The sequence below is a fragment of the Jaculus jaculus genome, chromosome 18 (genome assembly GCF_020740685.1).
Source record: "Jaculus jaculus isolate mJacJac1 chromosome 18, mJacJac1.mat.Y.cur, whole genome shotgun sequence".
Lineage (NCBI taxonomy): Eukaryota > Metazoa > Chordata > Mammalia > Rodentia > Dipodidae > Jaculus > Jaculus jaculus.
The window spans coordinates 11,519,882-11,543,353 of record NC_059119.1 but is presented as its reverse complement, the minus strand read 5'-3'; the positions used below and the strand labels follow the sequence as shown (position 1 = coordinate 11,543,353).

Genomic DNA, 23,472 nt, shown 5'->3' with positions numbered 1-23,472 from the left:
AGCCATCTCTCCAGCCCTGTTTTTACACTTTAAATAAATGAAATAATGCCATGAAAAAAAAAAAAAAAGAGGCTAGAGGCCAGGAGTGGTGGGATTAAAGGCATGCACCACCATGCCTGGCTTTATTTCATTTTATTATTTTTTTGACATAGGGTGTCACTCTAGCCCAGGCTGACCTGGAATTCACTCTGTAATCTCAGGCAGTCCTCGAACTCAAGGCGATCCTCCTTCCTCTGTTTCCCAAGTGCTGGGATTAAAGGCGTGCCCACCATGCCTGGCCCCCTCTTCAGCTTTTTAGATAGCTCTTCCTGTGTAACCCCTAGGAGGCCCGATCTCATTATGTAGCTCCAACTGGCCTGAAAACCCATGGTAATCTTCCTTCTTCCAGCCTCCTCAGTGCTGGTGTGTACTTTCATGCAAGCTCACATTCATAGATCTGGCTACTGGAGCATTTTCTCAATGAGTTATCTTACAGCCGCTGGTCCCTGGAGTCACATTTTGTCCAGAGTCCCATTTCTCTTTCTTAGCACTCACACATTCCCTCTCTCTTGTTATTTCTTCTCTGCAGCTCACTAGGGAAGCCAGTCTCCTTCCACTTTGTTCTGTGTCGTGAAGAAATCGAGTGCTGCCAGATTGTATGGCAAGGGAGCCAGGAGACCCTTCCTAGAACCAGAGGGGCAGGTCACAAGGAAGAGCCTTCCCCACTTGCAGAGAGACGTCTCTGGCCTGCGGAGTGGCCCCGGCAGCTGCTGCTCGTGCAGATTAGAGCCCTTGGCTCCGCTGAGCAGTGGGACTGCCGCTCCACTCCACAGCCTTACTTCATCTCACGGTGGCTGCTGACACGCGGGCCCCAGGAATCGCTGCCCATGTCCCCTTGGGGACCTGGGCCATTAAGGGCTGTGCTTGTGATCATCTGTCTAGGAAATTCTCCCAGTTCCACATTGTGCCTCCGTGAGGCACTTACAGGACTGGTTACATTAGGCCTAAGCACCACATGGATGGATGTGATGTGTTTGCCTTGCTGACCATAGTACAGTCATTTCTAACAAAAATCATGTCCGGGACATTACGGCACACAACCCGTTGGAGTCTTCTAACGACAATGTTTTTAGAATAAACCCTACAGTCATCTTCATATATACATGTTTTGACTTTTGCAGCAAAGTGTGTGTCCGGGTAACCTTTAGCTCACATTTATACATCCTGAAAATTGGTTATGCGTATTCATGAGCCAACTGAATATATGGTTCCCAAAGTCTCTTCTGGCCACATTTAAGATTTTCCGATTTTTCTCAAAGGTTACATAAGAGCTCAACTGCTGGATTCAGTCATCACCAAGTCGGCTCTACATTATTCTTAGAGAAGCACATGGTGACTACTACACTCCTTTCCACATTTGTAAATGGCTTTTTGCAATCAGCCATCAGTGCTGGGGAGATGGCCCTGTGGGTTAGAGCCCTTGTCACACAGCACAAGTCTTGGTGCGGCTCGAGTTCTATTCCCCAGAACACACATGGACAGCGGGGCCTGGCGTCTGCAGGCCGGTAACCCCAGGCCTGTGCAGATCTGAGACAGGAGGCCCTCTGGGCTCGCTCGTCCACTCAGACTGGAAACAGCAGCTCCACGTTCAGTAAGAAATCTCAAGGAAACACCCGGGTGATTGACAGAGGAGGGCACACAACATTTTCCTTTGAACTCCAAGCACATATTGGGCACATGCATCTGCACATGCAGATGCCACACACCACACTTGTGCTCAAAAAATTAGTAATGGGACCGGGCATGTTTTTTTTTCCCCCCCTGAGGTAGGATCTCACTCTAGCCTAGGCTGACCTGGAATTCACTACGGAGTCTCAGGGTGGCCTCGAACTCATGGCGATCCTCCTACCTCTGCCTCCTGAGTGCTGGGATTAAAGGTGTGCGCCACCATGCCCAGCTATTTATTTATTTTTTGAGGACAGGACAGGTTTATTTTAGCTCATGGTTCTGAGGATAGAAACCGTTATGGTGGGGGAGGCACAGAGGTAGGATCGGTCCCCGTCCACGTCCATGGCGCTGGTAGGTGGCTTATCCACATGTGGGCAGGCCAGGAATCACAAAAAAAGGGCTTGCCAGCATTCGTTTTTAATTTTAAAGTTGATTTTTTTGAGGTACTTTCCTAGGAAATATAAGAAGACTGATAATTGATGTGGCTAATTTTACATGATCCAACCCTGCCACTCACAAACAGCAGATGTTCCTGGTGTAGTTTTTTTTTTTTCTTTTCTTTTCTGCTTGCTCTGTGCACAATTAATCTTGAGGTAGGCCACGTTGTTATCAGGCCCTCAGAGATCTAGTCAGACCTGGTGTTTGGTGCGTGTTGCATTTCCCTCCCGTGGGATGCAGCTTTTGGTGACATTAAGGGTTGGTGGCAATCACAGTCTTCATTGAGGTTTGTTTTTTTGGGGTTTCTTGTTTGGGGGGGTGGTTCAGCTACCACAGGCATAAGGTTTCATCCAGTCAGATTCCACTTTTCTGTCTAAATGCAGGGATCTTGATTGGGCATTCACGACTGTGGTACTCCAGGTTCCCGGATGACAAAACAGCCTCAAAATCCTCTAAAACACACCAGAGTCTCCAGCGAAATCCCAAAGGTAGCAGATTACCAGTGTACTGTTTCTCACTGCCTCTGTTGTTAGCAGATATTATTATTAACCAGAAAAACAAGTTCTAATTTAAAAAGCAACATATAATATTGACTGTCTCTAGCTCAATTCTGTACATAATTCTTTTTTTTGTTTTTTGAATGCCCACTAATTTACTAATTTACATTCTGGCTGCTAGCATGCACCACAAAACCATTCTGATGGGCATGGACACACTGATAGCATCATCAAAGGAAAGAAGGTACCGGGCGTGGTGGCGCATGCCTTTAGTCCCAGCACTCAGGAAGCAGAGGTAGGAGGATCACTGTGAGTTCGAGGCCAGCCTTGGACTACAGAATGAGTTCCAGGTCAGCCTGGGGCGAGAGTGAGATCCTACCTGGAAAAAACAAAAACAAAATAAAACAAAAGAAGCACAAATAGTGAGCCGAGTCTAAAAGTATGAATTTTGTTCCCCAGGAACCCACAGACAACGTACAAGTCACCTTTCATAGATGGGCAAACACACTCAGCCAGAAAGAGCTTACGGAAGGAAAGGGTTAGTTTTGCCTTACAGTATTTTTTTTTAAATAAAAAAATGATTTTATCTTTATTTATTTATTTATTAGAGGTAGAGAGAGGGACAGAGAGAATGGGCATGCCAGGGCCTCTAGCCACTGCAAACAAACTCCAGATGCATGTGCCCCCTTGTGCACCTGGCTTATGTGGGACCTGGAGAATTGAACCTGGGTCCTTAGGCTTCACAGGCAAGCACCTTGACTGCTAAGCCATCTCTCCATCCCAGCTTTTTTGTTGTTGTTAAATATTTTATTTATTTATTTGAGAGGAGAAAGAGAGGGAAGGAAGCACGCCAGGGCCTCCAGCCACTGCAAACGAACTCCAGATGCATGGGCCACTTCATGCATCTGGCTGTACGTGAGTACTGAGGAATTAAACTTGAATCATTAGGCTTTGTAGGCAAGTGTCTTAATGCTGAGCCATCTCTCCAGCCCCAAATTAAAATAATTTTCAAAAGAAATTGTCATTTTGATATTTTTGTTTAAGACACCATCTCATGTAGGACAGGCTGGCCTTGGAATGGCTATGTAGACAAGACAAGAATGACTTTGGACTTCTGATCTTCCTTCTTCTATCTCCCAAGTGCTGAGATAAAGGTATGTGTCACCATGTCTGGTTTTATGCAGAGCTTGGGATTGAAACCAGGGTTTCATGCATGCTAGGCAAGCTCTCTGCCAATTGAATCACATCCCCATCCCCTGTACTTTAAAATTTTTAAAGTTTATTTTATTTATGAGAGAGAGAGAGAGAGAGAGAGAGAGCGAGAGTGAGCATGCCAGGGCCTTCAGCTGTTGCAAATGAACTCCAGACACATGTGCCATTTTCTGCATCTGGCTTGTGTGGGTCCTGGAGAATTGAACCTGGGTCCTTTGGCCTGCCTTAGCCACTAAGCAATCTCTCCAGCACCCCCGTACTTTTTTTTTTTTTTTTTTTGGTTTTTAGGGGTAGGGTCTCACTCTAGCTCAGGCTGACCTGGAATTCACTCTGTAGTCTCAGGGTGGCCTCGAACTCATGGTGATCCCCCTACCTCTGCCTCCTGAGTGCTGGGATTAAAGGCATGCGCCACCACGCCCAGCTGCCCTGTGCTTTTAATCTTTAAAAATACATTTATACCTTTTAAAATATATTTTTAATTTTTAAAAATTTATTTGAGAGAGAGAGAGAGAGGCAGAGCAAGAGAGGCAGACAGAGAGAGAGAGAGAGAGAGAGAGAGAGAGAGAAAGAGAGAAGGAGAGAGAATGGGCATGCTAGGGCCTTCAGCCATTGCAAATGAACTTTTACACACGTGCCACCTTGTGTGTCTGGCTTACATGGATTTTGGGGAATCAAACCTAGGTCCTTTGGCTTTACAGGAAAGCACCTTAACCACTAAGCCATTTCTCCAGCTCCATTTTCACTTTTTTTTTTTTTTCGAGGTAGATTCTCACTCTACTCCAGGCTGACCTGGAATTTGCTATGAAGTCTCAGGGTGGCCTCGAACTCTCAGCAATCTTCCTACCACTGCCTCCCAAGTGCTGGGATTAAAGGTGTGCGCCACCACACCCAGCTCACCTTTTAAAGTATATCTTTTATGTCTCCACATGATGAATCATCCCTCTATATTATTAGATATATGGACTCTAATAACTACTTCACACTTTTTTCTACTAATTCTATCATTTATGTTAATTCTTCCTTTCCTCGTTACCAGTCATACTTTTCTGTTCCTTTTCATGCCTGGTTTTATTATTATTATTATTGTTATTAGATCCAGACATTGTGAATTTTACCACGCTGGGTGGTGGATGTTTTACATTTCTACAAACATTCTTAAGTTTTGTTTTTTTTTTTTCTTTCTGGAATATAGTAAGTTGCTTGGAAACAGTTTGGTCGTTTTAGGCTGGCTTTTAAGCTATATTAAGGGGACTTGAGCATCTTTTGTTCTAGATCCTGTTCTCTCTGGCTACTCAGCTCCCCGTGGTTTAGAACGTCTTCTACGGGGTGGAACTAGGGACTTTTCCTTGCTTGACGCGAGACCCTGAAAATGGTCACCCTGCCCCTTTTGAGGGTCTCTTTCTCGGGCTTTGTCTAGTTTCCTTGCCCACCTATGCCAGCGGGTGTTCCAGAGGTGCCTCTGTACTGCTCCGGAAACTCCTCTGTGCAGCCCCTCTGATTGGCCAGCAACTTAGTTCTTCTGGACAGGAACATAAGCCTGGTCCTTGTTGCTTTGTTCCCACTAGACGCAGAAGTCCTTATCCTGGATTTTATAACCATCATGTAAATTTGCAGTGTTATCAGCTAAAATTTCATCTTTAGACAGTATGGCTTGGTCTTTCCCATTGAAAGATTATTCTATTGCTTCTCAGCCTTTCGGTTAAGATCAAATGCTACAAGTTATTAGACATTATCTAGGTCTCTTTCATGACGCAGAGCTCTTCTCCATCCCTTTCTTTTCATCTCATTTCATCTACCGAAGAAAGATTATTCTTTCAGGCATCATCCCCGGAGTTGATTATCTACTGAAGAATTCTATTGCCTCACCCAGAGTCCAGATTTTGCCTGTGTGACGTTCACGCTTCATTCAAGTATTTTTAATTTCAGGCAAATGGGAAGGCCGCTCCAGAGATGTGATGAGACTGGCACTCAATATCCTTGGCAATATTACAGTGACATAGTTTCTCTTTCTCTCTCACACTCTCTCTTCCCCATGTTAGCAGCCATTAGTGCTAAATGACCAAATTTATTAATGCATCAGGGATTGTAAAATGGTGATACTGTAATTCTTTAATTTTTTTTTCATTTAGTAAGATAGAGAGCCCTTATAAAGAGACATGTATCCTCATTACTATTTGATTACCATGGTTTGTATGGGAAGGCAGAATAAATGCTTCATTTAAGACAATGAATTGTGTTTATATAATTCTCTCAAAATTACCCATTAGTTTTTAAAAATATAGTTTCTATTTATCTATTTGCGTGTGTGTGTGTGTGTGTGTGTGTGTGTGTGTGTGTGTGTGTGTGCAGGATGTGTGTACAGGCATGCATGTCCCATAACATGCATCTGGTCAGAGAACAACTTTGGGGAGTTTCTCTTCTTCTAACTTTTTTTTCCAAGGTAGGGTTTCGCTGTAGCCCAGGTGACCTGGAATTCACTGCGTAATCTCAGGGTGGCCTCGAACTCACAACGATCCTCCTACTCTGCTTCCCGAGTGCTGGGATTCAAGGCATGTGCCACTACGCCCAGCTTTCCTCTAACTTCTTTTGAGACAGGGTCTCTCTTAGTATTTTGAAAATTGACAAATTCCATAAATGTAGACAATATACTAGGCCCAAACTCTCCTCCCCTTTCCTTTTCCTGCTCCTGCACCCTCCCCGCACTTAATCTCTTTTTTCTCTTTTAGTAGTTTTGCTGCTGCTGTGGCTTGCCAGCTTCCAGGTGCCCCTGGCTTCATTGGGATCACAGATGATTCCAGCCTCAAATAGGTGCTAAGGGATTGAACCCTGGTCCACAGGCTTTGCAAGCGTCTTCCTAGCCCTTTATTTATCCTTTCTTTGATTTTTAAGGTAGGATCTCACTCTAGCCCAGGCTGACCTGGAATTCACTATGTAGTCTCAGGGTGGTCTCGAACTTACAGTGATCCTCTTACCTCTGCCTCCCAAGAACTGTGATTAAAGGTGTGCACCCCCTTGCCCAGCTCCCTTTATTTATTCTTTAAAATGTTGCCTTAACCAGGCATGGTGGCACACGCCTTTAATCCCAGCACTCAGGAGGCAGAGATAGGAGGATCATTGTGAGTTTGAGGCCATCTTGGGACTGCAGAGTGAGTTCCAGGTCAGCCTGGGCTAGAGTCACACTCTACCTTGAAAAAGAATTGTCTTTGCACTGGGAAATCAAGCTTTGAGAGAGCTGGAAGCCTCCTCCCTGCCAGCTAGCTTTCATTGTGCTGGAAGGTGCCATTCAGGCTAACGGGGAAGAAAAATCAACAGTCTTAACCAACAGTGGACATTGTGAGCTACCACAACTGGTCAGTTAGGTAAGATGCGCTCACTGGTGCAATAGTGGCATGTATGTTATGGGGATAGCCAACTGCTCTCTGAATGGATTTGAAGTCTGCTCCACAGGAAGGAATTCATGCCAATTACTGAAAACCTAGTCAAAAGCCTGTGGCTGGGGAGGTCATAGGCCTTGGGGGGAATCTACTACTGTTTTATGCCTAGAAAGATATGTTGTGCCCATTAGTTGCCCTCTACACATTTATGTCTGTAAGTAAACTATTGCGGCTCTCACTTTTGGTCAGAGCTTTTTTTTTTTTTCTTCAGGTGGAAGTGACTACTGGGGAAACTCAAAACTCATCAAACAAATGCTATTAGAACTAAGGTCACAGATAACACCAAACACAGTGGTAGTGGGTGACTTCAACACCCCACTCTCATCAATTGACAGGTCATCCGGGAAAAAAATAAACAGAGAGGCATCTGGACTAAATGAGGTCATAGAAGGAATGGACCTAATAGATATCTACAGGACATTTCATCCAAATGCTTCAGAATACATTCTTTTCAGCAGCACACAGAACATTCTCTAAAATAGACCATATATTAGGACACAAAGCAAATCTTAACAAACACAGGAAAACAAATAATTCCTTGTACTCTATCTGATCACAATGGCATCAAACTACAAATCAATAGCAAGAAAAGCTATAGAGCATACACAGAATCATGGAAACTAAACAATACACTACCAAATGATGAATGGGTCAATGAAGAAATCAAGAAAGAAATAAAAAAAAAATCATAGAATCAAATGATAATGACAACACAACATACCAAAACCTTTGGAACACAATGAAGGCAGTCCTAAGAGGGAAATTTATAGCTTTAAGTGCCTATATTAAGAAATTAGTGGGCTGGAGGGATGGCTTGGCAGTTAAGGCATTTGCCTGCAAAGCAAAACGACCCAGGTTTAGATCCCAGGACCCATGTAAACCAGATGCACAAGGAGGTGCATGCATCTGGAGTTTGTTTGCAGAGGCTGGAGGCCCTGGCACGCACATTCTCTCTCTTTCTTTGTCAAATAAACAAATAAATAAAAGTAAAATATATTATAAAAAAGGAATTAGGAAGGTCGCAAGTAAACAACTTAATGCTTTACCTTAAGGCCTTGGAAAAAGAAGAACAAGGCAAACGAAAAATCAGTATATGGGAAGAAATAATAAAGATTAGGGCAGAAATTAATGAAATAGAAACCAAAAGGAAGTGACGGTTGAGTGCTCACCACTAAATGAAACATCTCTATCATGCTTTCCAAGGCTCAGACACCTTTATGGAGGAAGTGGTGGAAAGAACGTAAGAGCTAAAGGACAGGGTTGGAATGCAGTCTTCTGGTCATGAGGTGGCTGTTGCATTCATGACCTCACAGCAGCTCTTGTTTATTACCTGTGCATGACCTGCATCATGTTGGGCCCATCAACGCACTATCATGGATTGTGGAGGAACACACACACACACAAAAGACATCAGAATAGAAGAGGGACTATTTGCAAAGAAGACGGGGTTCAGTGGAAGGGGAATGAAGAGTAAAAGAAATCAAAGAAAGGAGATTATGGTCAAAATTGCAATAAAAAAAGGGCTGGAGAAATGGCTTAGCAGTTAAGGTGCTTGTCTGTGAAGCCTAAGGACACAGGTTTGATTCCCCAGTGCCCACATAAACAGGATGCACTAGGTGGACCATGCATTTGGAGTTTGTTTTCAGTGGATAGAGGCCCTGGTGTATCCATTCTCTCTACCTTTTCTCTCTCTCTCCAATAAATAAATAAATAAATAAATATATTTTAAAAAGATTAAAAAAATCGCAATAAGCATTTAAAAATGGGGCTGGAGAGATGGATTAGCTGTTAAAGCACTTGCCTGTGAAGCCTGAGGACCCACATTTGACTTCCCAGATCCCACCTTGGCCAGATGCACAAGGTGATGCATGCGCAAGGTCACACATGACCACAAGGTGGCGCAAGCATCTGGAGTTTGATTACCGTGGCTGGAGGCTCTGGTGTGCCAATTCCCTTTCTCTCTTTCATTAGAAAAAAAAGTTTAAAAATATTGTCTTGGTGTAATTGTTATTGCTAAAATAAACTACCATAGACTCAGTAATTTATACAGAACAGACTTTTATTTCTCACAGCTCTGGAGGGTTCAGACGCCATCAGGGGCCAACGGGGGGTGGGGGGGGGCACTGCTGTACGGGATGGAAAAACCGAAGGACCTGGTAGTTTTCCAGCTCTTCTGATTGTTTGAGGCAGGCTTCACCTCGTTGTCCCTGATGGACCTTACAGGAGAGAGGCACTGGGACGAATTGCCCTGCAGATTAGAGGTAATCAGGAAAGTTATTAGTACCATGCCACACACAGCGTGATGGAGTCAGAGAGAGAGAAGGAGAAAGAGAGAGGAGAGAAAGAAGGGAGAGGAGAGAGAAGAGAGACAGAGAGGAAAGAGTAGTTAAGATTTGAGGAAAATACTTTTATATTCCAAGGGAGAAGGAAAGGTGTTAGCTAATATTGTGTGTTAAGTCACATAGGCTCTAGGTAAGAGAGTAAAGTCGTGTTTCAAGTGGCCTTGGAGATGGAAGGGGCTTATCTTGCTTTTCACCTAGGTTGGGCAGCATCTGACCTTGCGAAGCAACCACATCTGGCTTGGCTGGGTAGCCCAGAGCAGCCTCTGACTTGATATCCTCCTGCCCCAGCCTCCTGCACCAAGCACCGTGGCTGCCTCTCGTCCTTTTCCAGGCACTCGCTGGAGGTGCCACCGCATACGCCCTGCTCGCTGTATCTTTTTTTTTTTTTTTTTTTTTAATTTAATTTATTAGTTTTCTTTTCAGTAAATACAGGCAGTTTGGTACCATTATTTAGGCTCATCTGTGATCTACCCCCTCCCATTAGACCCTCCTTATTATTGAAAATGGGTCGTGCATTGTGGAGTTAGCCCCCAGTTATTAGTATGATAAATGTCTCTGAAAATCATGACCCAACATGTAACTCTGACATTCTTTCCGCCCCCTCTTCCGCAAGATTTCCCTGAGCCATGTTGGGTTCATTTTTGGTCTGCTTCAGTGCTGAGGTGTTGGGGGCCTCTGAGGCTCTGGCTCTCTGATTGGTAGGAGTTGATTTTTCTCTGCATTGATCTCCTTCCCCTTTGTGCTGGTATCCAGTTCACAGGCAAACATCACCCTTGCTTATTTCGCCAGTTGTCCTTGCTTCCCCCTGGCAGTGGACTTGCTTGGGTTCAATTGCCCTTCGCAGCTTCCTTTTGTGGGGTCTGGAAACCCCGACCGGGGCTCTCACGCTTGTGCGGTAATTTTTCTCTGCCGAGCCATCTCCACAGGCCCAGGCAGCGTTTTACAGCTCGTTCTGAGAGTTTTTAAATTTGAGGAGGTGCAGGAGAGGCTGCGTGCGTAAATATTAGTAACACATTCCAAACAATGTTTGAAAATTTTACTAGTAAAATTTAAGATGCCTTGGAGTTAGAAGCAGAGCCGTGGCTCGCAGTCCACTTCAGAGCCTGTAAATCACAACTGGGATTGTTTGGCTGTTGGCGGAGAAGTTTAACAGAGCTTGTGGACTCAGAAAATTATTATGTGATCCATAGTTCTTAAGGAAAACACCTAGGCATTTCAAGAGGTTCTCACCAGTATATTTGTGGAAAAAGAAATAATCTCTGGACACCGTCTATCAGTCTCTATCAGACACAAGTTCCATTTCTGCCAAGAATTCCCTTCTTGTGCCAGGGCAAGGGGGCAGGTAGCATATCATCCTTTCCGGGCCTCAATCACTAACTGAAGCTACCTAAAAGAAGCTAGCTTTCTCCAGTTCTTCTTCAGTAGTGTGATGATTAGGGAGCTTGCCATTTTGTTTTCGAGGTAAGGTTTCACTCTAGCACAGGCTGACTTGGAATTCACTCTGAAGTATCAGGGTGGCCTTGAACTCATGACGATCCTCCTACCTTTGCCTCCCAAGTGCTGGGATTAAAGGCGTGCGCCACCACGCCCAGCCGACCTTACCATTTAAAAAGCAAAAAAGGAACTATTTTCTCTTTCTAACAGAATGATCCTCCTCTGAAGTCTTGAAGCTTCTCCCTTGCATCTAGTGACAATTCTTCTGTCACCCAGAGGAGACCAAGTCAAAATGCCATCTCTCTCTCTCTCTTTTAATGTAGGACATTCCAAACTGCAGTCAGTGAAGAGAAGAGTTCACTTACCTCCAGCCCATGTGTGGAAGTCAGAGAAATGGCATCTCATGGTGAAGGCCAACAGAGAGACTTAATCAGATGGCCTGAAGGCCTTCCTACTCTGACTTACTTAGTTCCTTGGACCAGGACCTCTTAACGCTCACAGCTCCATCCATGGCAACCGTAACCTGCAGAGACAACGGCGCCCATATCCTGCAGCCGCGGCATGCATCGCATCAGAAGGGCTCGCTGCCTTCAGGAACGCCAGTCGGGTGGTCAGAACTGAAGATGTTTTATCAAAGCGCTCTACAGATGGATCCGAACAGCCCGCTGGAAGTGAGCGGAGCAAACCCGCGGCAGCACCAAAAGAGCAGTCTGCTGCAGAGCCTGGGCGATTAGCAGGGGACCCTGAAGAGACAGTGCAGATGGTGAGGCGGAGGGTGCCCGCGACAGCAGGGGCGATGACCTGAGAGCTGTAGAATGGGCATGGGCTTAACAAGAGTGGCCCTGCCTACAGTGCTCCGAGAGAAGTGGTCCCTGCTGGGGATGGGTGCGGATTTTGTGTCTCACCCTGACCTAATCTACAGCCACCACTGGTGGAGACCCCCCTGAGGGCCGGATGATCTGCTGTGTTGAGTGGTACCTTACCACGTTTCATGAGGGCCGCAGAGGAGCCATTGCTGAGCTATAGAACCCTGTCACTGGAGAGACGTTTCACATGCTGAATAGCGAGGTGGTGTCCAGTGTTGGGAGTGGCTCTTCCCCAGGCGGTCACTCTCAGAGTAGCCTCCGAGTCCAGGTGGGATCAGGCTCTTCCACAGTCCTGTTTGCTGCTGAGCAGGTGTCCCGTCATCCTCCCGTCTCAGGATTTCATGAAGAATGTGCGAAGAAGAAGGTGTGTGCAAATGCACATGTCTGGACTAAGAGCCAATTCTTAGGCATGCCAATAGGCGGGGCAGTGGTTGGAGGGAGTATCATCAGTCTATGGAAGCACGTAGTGGAATCCACATTTTCCCAACTGTGTGCAGATGCATGCCTGGTCAACTCTGACTGTTCCTTAGGTAGAACTAGGTGGCACAGTCAGTGTCAACTGTGCGGAAACTGGGCACTCAGCCACATGTGCACAAGGTGGCACACGCATCTGGAGTTTGATTGCATTGGCTGAGGCCCTGGCGTACCAATTCTCTCTCTCTCTCTCTTGCTCTCTCACATAAAAGAGGCCAATCTGTTTAGCTTCTCACCTCAAAAAGAAAAGAAGAGGGCTGGAGAGATGGCTTATCAGTTAAGCCCTTGCCTGTGAAGCCTAAGGACCCCGGTTCAAGGCTCGATCCCCCAGGACCCACGTTAGCCAGATGCACAAGGGGGCTCACGTGTCTGGAGTTTGTTTGCAGTGGCTGGAGGCCCTGGTGTGCCCATTCTCTCTCTCTCTCTCTCTCTCTCTCTGTATCTATCTGCCTCTTTCCCTGTCAATCACTTTCAAATAACTAAATAAAAATTAAAAAAAAAAAGAAAGAAAAGAAGAGAAACACGATTGACAGATCTCTTACCAACCTGTTCAAGAGACGTGGGCAATAGAATCCTCCAGACTTTGACCAGAGTTACTAGATGAGTCGTCTGTTGCTCATGGTCCTGAAGCTGCCTGACGCCCTTGTCTTTGAACAGGGGCAGCAGATACACAGCAGCGGGAACGCAGTGTCGACGTGTCTGTAGTGAAAAGTGGAGTCTCTTCCAGAGCTGATGTTTGGCGTTCTGTCCATAGCTGAAATATTCTCTGCTCTCCTAAACCAACCAGGAGGGAGAAGAACAGGATCTAGAAGTGGATTCAGCCACTGTGCCTGAAGTCAGTGTTGTTTTAAAAAAAGCAAGCAGGAGGATGTATGACAAGGCATTGTTTTTCTTCCAAAAAGACTGTGCCTAGCTAGGCGTGGTGGCACACGCCTTCAATCCCAGCACTTGGGAGGCAGAGGTAGGAGGATCACCATGAGTTCAAGACCACCCTGAGACTACGTAGTGAATTCTAGGTCACCCTGGGCTAGAGTGAGACCCTACCTCGAAAAACCAAAAGACTGTGGCTTTGTTCAAGGAACTTACCCACTATTCACCTGTGTTGGAAGTCTTTTAAAATCATATTTATAAAAATTGATTAGAATTATAACCACGGAAAATTTTTCTTCTGAGCATTTTAATATACTTGAAAACAGCATTGACTTGAACAATTTCAACAGTTTTCAATACTTAGTTTTATTAACTGTTATATTTAAGAGACAATTTTTAATGTATTTTTTATTAACAACTTTCATGATTATAAGCAATATCCCATGGTAATGCCCTCCTGTCCCCCACTTTCCCCTTTGAAACTCCACTCTCCATCATATCCCATCCTTCCCTCAATCAGTCTCTCTTTTATTTTGATGTCATGATATTTTCTTCCTATTATGATGGTCTTATATAGGTAGTGAAGAGACAATTAAAAAAAATGTGTTCATGGTCAAAATGATGAGATTTTGACCTTTCTCAAGAGCTAAAGCATTAACTAAAATAACAATATTAAAAAATAAAAGTGTTACCTTTTTCCTAATCTGTTTTTTTTCATTTTGTAGATTAATATTCAGTATTATGTACTATGCTTCTGAATAAGTTTGCATTGTCTTACCTCTGTTCATTCAAAAGTAGGGCTGGAGAGATGGCTTAGCAGTTAAAGTGCTTGCCTGCAAAGCCAAAGGACCCAGGTTCAATTCCCCAGGACCATGTAAGCCAGATGCACAGGATGGCGCATGCGTCTGGAGTCCTTCCTTCCTTCCTTCCTTCCTTTCTTTTTTCTTCCTTTCTTTCTTTCCTTCTTTCTTTTTAAAAGAGAAAACAAATGGCCATTCCTATTTGTCAGAAATTCAGTAGGTATGTGACTAAGTGCATAGAAGGTGTAACTTTCCTTTCAAAGAAATTTAATGCTAAAGAAAGTAAAAAGATTCCGGGAAAAAACAATCAGAAAATCAGGTACAAATGTGTTTTTCGTGGGTATTTTCTTGAGGTTGAAGAATTGCTGACAATTAAAAGAATCATGCTATGGGCTGGAGAGATGGCTTAGTGGTTAAGCGCTTGCCTGTGAAGCCTAAGGACCCCGGTTCGAGGCTCGGTTCCCCAGGTCCCACGTTAGCCAGATGCACAAGGGGGCGCACGCGTCTGGAGTTCGTTTGCAGAGGCTGGAAGCCCTGGCGCGCCCATTCGCTCTCGCTCTCTCTTCCTCTATCTGTCTTTCTCTCTGTGTCTGTCGCTCTCAAATAAATAAACAAAATCTTTTAAAAAAAGAATCATGCTAATTATGGTCTTCATGCATTCAAGGATTCTCTGAGCACCTCGCTGGGCAGGAGTGGCGTCTTACCCGGCTGTTCCCCAGGGGTGTTCTGGTCACAGTGCCCAATGTGTGCCCGCTGCCCATTGGCCATGGCAGACGACTGTCTGTTGTGTCGTTATAAGTTGAACTTTGTGCTCTGATAGAACTGTGTTTTTCTAGAGTCGTCAATAGGATGAAAAGACCAATGCAATAATTTTCAGCAAATTGTAAATTATAAGAAAAAATAATTGGCTCATGTATAACCACTTTAATGATTTCCATTTCATTTTTTTTTTCTTTCTGTGAAATGCACTGAAAAGAAAATCTCAAAATGAGCCTTGAGTTCATGTGTTGGGAAAATTGAAAAACAATAAAACTAGAGAACAATGAAGAAAAAAGATATAATCTCTGAACTGAGCTCGAAGGAACATGTTTGTCAAGACCCAGCGCTTGGGAGGCTGAGGCAAGAGCATTGCTTAAGCCTGGGCGATCAAGGCCAGCCTAGACAACAGGGAAAGCCTTTCTTTTTTACAATATGTATATTTTATTTATGAGAGAGAAAGAGATAGAAAAGAGAGAGAGAGAGAGAGAGAGAGAGAGAGAGAGAGAGAGAGAGAGAATGGGCACACCAGGGTTTCTAGGCACTGCAAACGAACTCCAGACATATGTACCACCTTGTGTGTCTGGCTTATGTGGGTACTGAGGAATTGAACCCAGGTCCTTAGGCTTTACAAGCAAGTGCCTTAATTGCTAAGCCTTCTCTCTAGCCCTCCCTTTTTATTTTGAAAGAGAGAGAATGGGCAAGCCAGGACCTTCAGCCTGCTGAGAAAGAACTCCAGACGCATGTGCTCTCCTTGTGCACATGTGTGACATTACATGCTTGCGTCACTGCGTCTGGCTATGTGGGACTTGGAGATTTGAACATGAGCTCTTAGGCTTTGCAAGCAAGTGCCTTAAATGATAAGCCATCCTTCCAGCCCTCTCTAGCCCTTTTAAAAAACATTTTATTGGGGGAGGGAGGGTATTACCATGGGATTGTTTTTTTATAATCATGGAAAATGTTAATAAAAATTAAATAAAATAGAAGTCCCAAACAAGGAGAAATTTGCAAAATGGAATTATTAAACATGAATGAATACAATACTCCATTGTTAATAGTTATATTGTCAAATTAATACATGAATTAATGTCTATAAATGAATTGCTGGATTACCGCAGGTGCTCAGCCCTGGTCAGCTGGGAAGTTGTGGTCACTGTGGTTGAGCTGGTGGGCCAAGGTGTAGAGCTGTCTGAACAGTGGAGATGCAGAGCTTAAATTCAAGGTTGGATTTTGAGAGTGTCATGTTCTTCCAGTGTTTGAGAGCATGAAAGCATGCTACCTAATGACATTGTGCTCCTGTGCTTTTGAAAAGCAAAACCGAATAAATATGCTATTTACTCTGAAAAAAAAAAAACAAAAAAGAAACATTTTATTTATGAGAGAAAGAGAGAGAGAGGAGTCTTTCTTGAAAAACAGAATAGAAAAGAAAGAATAGAAAGAGTTTGAAATGCTGAGAGTGTTAGCTTCTTAACAATGTGGCTGGAAGGAACAGTACTTTGGAAAAGATATTTTCTTTTTCTTTCTTTCTTTCTTTTTGGTTTTTTGAGGCAGGGTCTCACTCTAGCCCAGGCTGCCCTGGAATTCACTATGGAGTCTCAGGGTGGCCTTGAACTCACGGCAATCCTCCTACCTCTGCCTCCCAAGTGCTGGGATTAAAGGCGTGCGCCACCATGCCCGACTTCTTTTTTTTTTTTTTAGTAGTGCTTGGGACTAAAACTAGGGTCTTGTGCATGCTAGGCAAGTGCTCCACCACTGAGCTACATTCCCAGCTCTCTCTCTCTTTTTGTGTGTATGTGTGCATATGCATACATGTGTGGGCCCATGTATGTGTGTGGGCGGGCATGCATGTGTGTGCATGCCTATGGAGGCCAGAGGTCAGCGCTGGGTGTCTTCCAACACTGATCTCCACCTTGTTCTTTGAGACAGAATCTCTTGGGACATGGAGCTCACTAACGTAGCTATACTAGCCGGCTAGTGAGCCCTGGGGACTCTCTGTCTCTCCGTCCCCAGCCCTGGGGTTGTAAGTGTGCGTTCCCATACCCAGCCTCTTGTGTGGATGCCGGGCTCCGAACTCAGACCTTCATGCTTGTGCAGCAAACACTTTACCCAGTGAGCTGTCTTCTCAGCCCAGCCCAGTACTCTTTTTTACTTTCTTTCTCTCTTTCTTTTTTTGTTTTTCAAGGTAGGGTCTCACTCTAGCTCAGGCTAACCTGGAATTCTCTCTGTACTCCTAGGCTGGCCTTGAACTCACAGTGATCTTCCTACCTCTGCCTCCTGAGTGCTGGGATTAAAGGTGTGTGCCTGGACTTTTTTTACTTTTTTAAAATTTATTTATTTATTTAATTTATCTATTTGAGAGCAACAGACACAGAGAAAGACAGATAGAGGGAGAGAGAGAGAATGGGAGCGCCAGGGCTTCCAGCCTCTGCAAATGAACTCCAGACGCATGTGCCCCCTTGTGCATCTGGCTAACGTGGGACCTGGGGAACCGAGCCTCGAACCGGGGTCCTTAGGCTTCACAGGCAAGCGCTTAACCGCTATGCCATCTCTCCAGCCCTTACTTTTTATTTTGAGACGGTGTCTCATTAAGTTAAGTTACTCAGGCTAGCTTTGAATTCATTCTGTAGCCCAGGCAGGCTGTGAACTTTCAGTCCTCCTGCCCTAGCTCCTTGCACAGCTGCCATGATGGGCTTGTGCCGGTGGGCCTGGCTGGACATGGACAGTGGGCATCCGTCCAGTTTTGGTGGCCGGCAGGTCCTGGGGCTGCTCTGCCAGAGCTATCACTCTGTGGTCACTGATGTCCTGCTGCGTGGGTCATAAGGAATCCGAAAACACGTCCCATAGGAGACATCTCTGTCTTGCCAGTGTGTTTGGGCTGTTTTGTGTAAGTGACCCTATCCACCCTCTAGAGTGGACTGTGGTTTTTGCCTGTTGTAGTGATGTTTTCTTCTCTTTCTTTTTTCAAATTTTTCCTTCGGTGATTTAAAACAACCGTTTGATTGTTCAGGAAGGACTGCATTACATCCTCTAATTCCTCCCAGAAATGGAAATGGTTCTGAGAATTCCTTTGGGAATGCAATTATCCACTTAATCTGAGGGTATTGTAGGAAGGAGACTGCAAAGCCTCTTAGATCGCATGCATTCAAATTTGATTCCAAGAAAACGCCTCCTCAACTCTGCATTTCTAATAGAAAAGAGATGTTGCGATATATATGCAGATATATGTACACACATACAACATACATACACATACATACATACACATGCACACACATTTAAAAATATATGTATACACACATATGTGTGTGTGAGTACATGTTAAATAGGCTGAAAAACATTCCAAAGGAGTTTGTTTTTGTGACCATCGATCCGGCTCTCTGTGCTGTGATAACAGGCAACCCTCCCGTGTCCCAGAGATTTCTTTTCTGCCTCTCTTCTTCCCCACCCTTTTGAATTTTTAAAATCTATTCTTAGAACATTCTTAAAGGAAACATTGACCAAAGAAAGAAAAGAAGAAAACCCCATTCATTATTCTATGGCTTTACCTCAGAAACATTTTTGAGTTATGTTTTCTTTGAGTTACGTTTGTTAATTTTGTCCATATGTAATTTGAGCGTGTAATTTTGTTTCCTGCTTTTTAACAACTGTGCTTTACACTGTCAAGAACATTTTCTCAGGTCGCTGCAGTGTCTTTCATCTTCTCTATCGTCCCCATCATCTGAAGAGATGAAATCGTAAACTGTTGGGTGGGGGCCATCCCAAGATGCACTGCAATGCTCTAACCTCTTCTCCAGGGACCCTCGAGTCTTTTGATCTCCAGTCAGAAGAATTCGGCCACTTTTCATGGGCTAAGTTGGAAAAACACCAGGTATGCCCAAGCTTACTGTGGAGCTCAGATACAAATTAAAAAGAAAGTGAAGTGTTTTCTTCCAAAAGCACATCAACCGTGCTGCAGAAAATTTGGATACACACACACACACACACACACACACACGCAACTGGAGAGATGGGTCAGCAGTTAAAGATGCTTGCTTGCAAAGTCTGAGGGCTCAGGTTCAATTTCCCAGTACCCACATAAATCCAGGTGTGCAAAGTGGCTCATGCATCTGGAATTTGTTTGCAGTAGCAAGAGACCCTGCGTGGCACACCCATTCTCTCTCTTTCTCTTTCTCTCCCTCGTCCCCCGCTTCCAAACAAACAAACAAACAAACAAACAAACAACTAAATAAATAAATAAATAAAAATAGTTTTAAGCCGGGAGTGGCGGTTCATGCCTTCAATCTCATCACTTGGGAGGCAGAGGTAGGAGGGTTGTTGTGAGTTCCAGGTCACCCCTGAGACTACATAGTGAATTCCAGGCCAGCCTGGGCTAGAGTGAAACCCTACCTTGAAAAACCAATATAGCTTAGCTTAACCGCTAAGCCATCTCTCCAGCCCTAAAATGGTATTTTTTTTTATTTTATTTTTTATTTTTTTAACTTTTTTTATTGACAACTTCCATAATTATATACAATAATCCATGGTAATTCCCTCCCCCCACTTTCCTCTTCACAATTCCAGTCTCCACATCCTTTTCCCTAAATATTTTCAAAAAGTGAAACAGCCACATATTCTCTGTAAAGTGTTTAAATTTTTAAAAAAATATTATTTGTAAGAAAAGAGAGGACAGACAGAATGGGCACCCAAGGGCCTCTAGCCGCTGCAAATAAACTCCAGATGTACATACCTCTTTGAGCATCTGGCTGTATGTGGGTACTGGGGAACTGAATCCAGTTGTTATTTCAAGTCACTTTTTCAGATTAGCCTATGGATCAATTAACAAGTTCTCAAAGTACTGTTGTTTGGTCACATTAGTACTGAGCGCCATGTTTTAGATTTATACCACCAAAGGACCACAAAACACCTGGGGCAGAACAATGTACTAGCTTCTCATGGAAAGTAAACAAACTTGAAGGCAAGGTTTTTCAACTATATCCATTTAAAATTTCCAATACTACAATTAAGCATTATAATTGTTATCTTAGCCAATTAATGTCTCAGCATTGGAAGCTATTTGGAGCAGTTTAATGGATCTCAATTGTAATTCTTCAGTGCTCAAGACCATACCTAGCTCCAGCCATTTAAAGGATACACCAGCAGCAAATATTCAAGCATTAACTCACTTGGCCTGCTGTGTACCTGTGACTGTTGCCTCACTCAAAGCTGTCATAGAATTTGGTACTTTCAGGAGTCCAGGACATGAAAAGTAAAAGTCCATGTCTCAAAGCTAGAGTAAGTTAGAAGGCCATGGATTTCATTGAAGGTGTTAAGAATGGAGCCAGGCATGGTGGCACACACCTTTAATCCCAGCACTAGGGAGGTAGAGCTAGAAGGAACCTCATGAATTCAAGGCCACCCTGAGACTGCATAGTGAATTTCAGGTCCACCTGGGTAGAGCAAGACCCTACCTTAAAAAAAAAAAAAAAAAAAACTCCTCTCCAGACATTTGTTATGCTATATTAGTTAATGTTCAAATTTAGGTTAAAGGACAGACTGATTTTCCTTTATTCTTCCAGTGTCTAAAACTTAGGTTGGGCTGTTTTTAGAATGAACAATCAGGATATGGAGCTAAACTAGTCTTAGAAGACAGTAACAAATCAGATCTTACACGCAGGGCACTTTGGGATGAGGCTTATAGCTAAGCATTACAGCTCCTTGCAAATAAGAAAAAAAAATAAAGCCAGATATGGAACATATGCCTTTCATCACATCAAATGGGGAGGCTGAGGTAGGACCACCAAGGTCAGCCTGGGTCGCAGAGATCCTGCCTTGAAAAAGCCCAGCCACTTATACCAATACTGTGCAGTTACAAAAAGCCCCTATTTTCATGTCCCGACCTGAACTACAAGTTCAAGGTATCACTGTACCCCTGACTTTGGGTTTCACATACAGTAGCTCATTAATTGTTGAACAAGGTACTTTGAGCCTCTAAGAGAGCATTTTCCAGTGGACTTACATATGAAATACAAAAAGCTTCATTACAAATAACCCAAAGATCAGGTGTCTAACTCGGCCTCATGGGATAGGGAACACGTAAGAATCCACATATGGCACTAAATGGCCTGGATATTCATGATCCCAGTGCCTGACCCTACCTACAAAAGACCATCACAATAGGAGATGGCAGTGACCTTGGGATGATTCAGAATGCATCATCGTGCTGGGAAGAAGTGACAGAGGAGTGCTCAGCACTGAAGTATCTCAATCACACCTTCCCATGGCTCAGGGTCTATTGTGGAAGAGGTGGCAGAAAGAACATTAAGAGCCGAAGGAAGGGTAGGAATCCTTACAATGTGCTCCTCCTGACACAAAGGGCCCGGACATCCATGACTCCACAGCACCTGACACTATCTACACAAGACCATCATAATAGGAGGTAAAAGATGACATTAAAATAAGACTGATTGAGAGGGGAAGGGGATATGATGATGAATGGAATTTCAAAGGGGAAAAGTGTGGGGGGGAGGGTATTACCATGGGATATTGTTTACAATCATGGAAGTTGTTAATAAAAAATTAATTTAAGAAATCCACATATGGGAGCTAAAGAGATGCCACAGTGCTGCTCTGCAAAGCCTGACAGCTCAGATTTGATTCCTCAGTATCCACATAAAGCCAGATGCACAAAGTGCCATGCATATGTGCATGCATGCGTCTGGAGTTTTATTTGCAACATCAAGCCAAGGCATGCCCATACTCTCTGTCTCTCTGAAGACTAGGTATAGTCTTTAACACTAGTATGGGCAGGGGTGTGGACTGGCATACATATATAGAGTGCAAGCCATGAGGACACCAATGTTCTCCTCTGGCCTGCACCTAAGTATACACACATGCATACAATATACAAACAAGCACAAAAAAAGAACATTTATGTTTCAAAGCAGTGGTCAGAATGACCTCCAACTATTTTTTATTTGGGGAAATAAAAGTCATCAACTATCAATTATGGAGTCCTCAAATAATGGAAGCCAATCCCCAAACAGTAAAACAAAACAAAAGAATTAGCATAAAGCCACAGAACAAGCCTTGGTTTTTATTATTTAAAAAGCTTCATATTTATTTAGCTTTCTGACTCTGTGCTTGTGCCTTTAACACCTTCACGACGATTTTCTGCTCCTCAATAAGGAATGCTCGCTTGATCCTGTCACGGACACATTTAGCACACATGGAACCACCATAGGCCCGGCTGACATGTTTTTTTGTTTTGGACAATCTCATAAGGACTTTAGGTCTCACAGCACGAACCCCTCTAAGTCGGCCTGGGCACACGCCGCAAGCTGACTTTGGTGCTTTCCCGACCTTCTTGGTGTACAGGTAAACAATTCTATTACCAGGGGTTCGGGACAGCCTAGTTTTGTTAGAGGCTGTATTGTAGGAAAGCCTACGACGGTATGTCAAACGCTGGACCATTCTGAATGCCTCTAAACACCGGCCCCGGAAGAGGCTAAAATGGTATTTTTTTAAAAAATAATTTTTATTTATTTATTTGTGAGGATAAAGAAAGAGAGAGAGATAGGATGTGTGTGGACAGCTCATGGAACCAGGGCCCCATGTGGAGGTCAGAGGACGGCCTCTGTCTAACCAGCACCCGGCTCCAGCAGCGTAGGCTGTGACAGGGACCTGAGCTGAGGTCTGCGCGGTGTCGACGACGTGGCCGCTTCGATTGCAGCCCGCGCTCAGGACAGCTGCTCTGCTGTATGGAGGATTCACTTGGTTCCAAGTGTGGTGTATTCCCCATGCATCTTTTTTTCTTCTTCAAGTTTTATTAATATTTTCCATGATTATCAAAAGTATCCCATGGTAATACCCTCCCCTCCCCACTTTCCCCTTTGAAACTCCACTCTCCATCATAGCCCCTCCCCCCTCACTCAGTCTCTTCTATTTTGATATCATGATCTTTTCCTCCTCTTATGATGGTCTTGTGTAGGTGGTGTCAGACACTGTGAGGTCATGGATATCCAGGCCATTTTATGTCTGGGGGAGCATGTTGTTCCCCATGCATCCTGCCTTGGGAGTTCCTCAGTGTCGACTTTCCTGCACCCTTGGTCCATGGCTGGTGGCAGTGAACTCATCCACATGACCAGTACAAGTCAGTATTGGGAACAAAAGTGTCCCATGCTGGAGGAGGAAAAGCCAGGTTGGGACAGAGCTGGTGTCCACTTAAAAAATTTTTTTTTTAAAAAATTTATATTTATTTATTTGATAGAGAGAAAGAGGGAGAGAGAGAGAGAGAGGGAATGGGTGCGCCTCCAGCCACTGCAAAAGAACTCCAGACACGTGCGCCCCCTTGTGCATCTGGCTAACATGGGTCCTGGGGAATAGAACCTGGGTCCTTTGGCTTTGCAGGCAAACGCCTTAACCTCTAAGCTATCTTCCAGCCCTGGAATGTCATTTTTGAGTAAGATAAAGTTGTTTTTATAAGTTGAAAGGCCTCTCTTTGTGCAACTTGGCACTTTATTCATGTGAGTGCAGGCATGTGTGGCATGTTGGGGTCAGAGGACAAGTTCAAGGTGCCTGTGCTCTTCTACCCTCTTGGAGACAAGGTCCCCTCCCGCTGCACACGAGGCCAGTCCAGCTGGCCCTCAGCTCCTCACCCGCCGCAC

The 23,472-nt window shown here is 44.2% G+C and overlaps 1 protein-coding gene and 1 pseudogene across 1 annotated transcript; one reads left to right on the top strand and one right to left on the bottom strand.

Moving 5' to 3' along the window:
• The window catches only part of LOC101600931, a 55,645-nt pseudogene extending 42,483 nt beyond the window's left edge, over positions 1–13,162 (top strand).
• An 8,708-nt stretch (positions 13,163–21,870) lies between these two features.
• Positions 21,871–22,306, bottom strand: LOC123455789 (60S ribosomal protein L34). The gene has a single exon (XM_045137594.1). It carries the CDS (start codon positions 22,277–22,279, stop codon positions 21,926–21,928), a length of 354 nt encoding a protein of 117 aa, XP_044993529.1. The 5' UTR covers positions 22,280–22,306; the 3' UTR covers positions 21,871–21,925.
• Positions 22,307–23,472: the final 1,166 nt, after the last annotated feature.

Bases quoted from the DNA above. Each gene is read 5' to 3' on its own strand.
- LOC123455789 (XM_045137594.1), bottom strand. From the start codon at position 22,279: ATGGTCCAGCGTTTGACATACCGTCGTAGGCTTTCCTACAATACAGCC.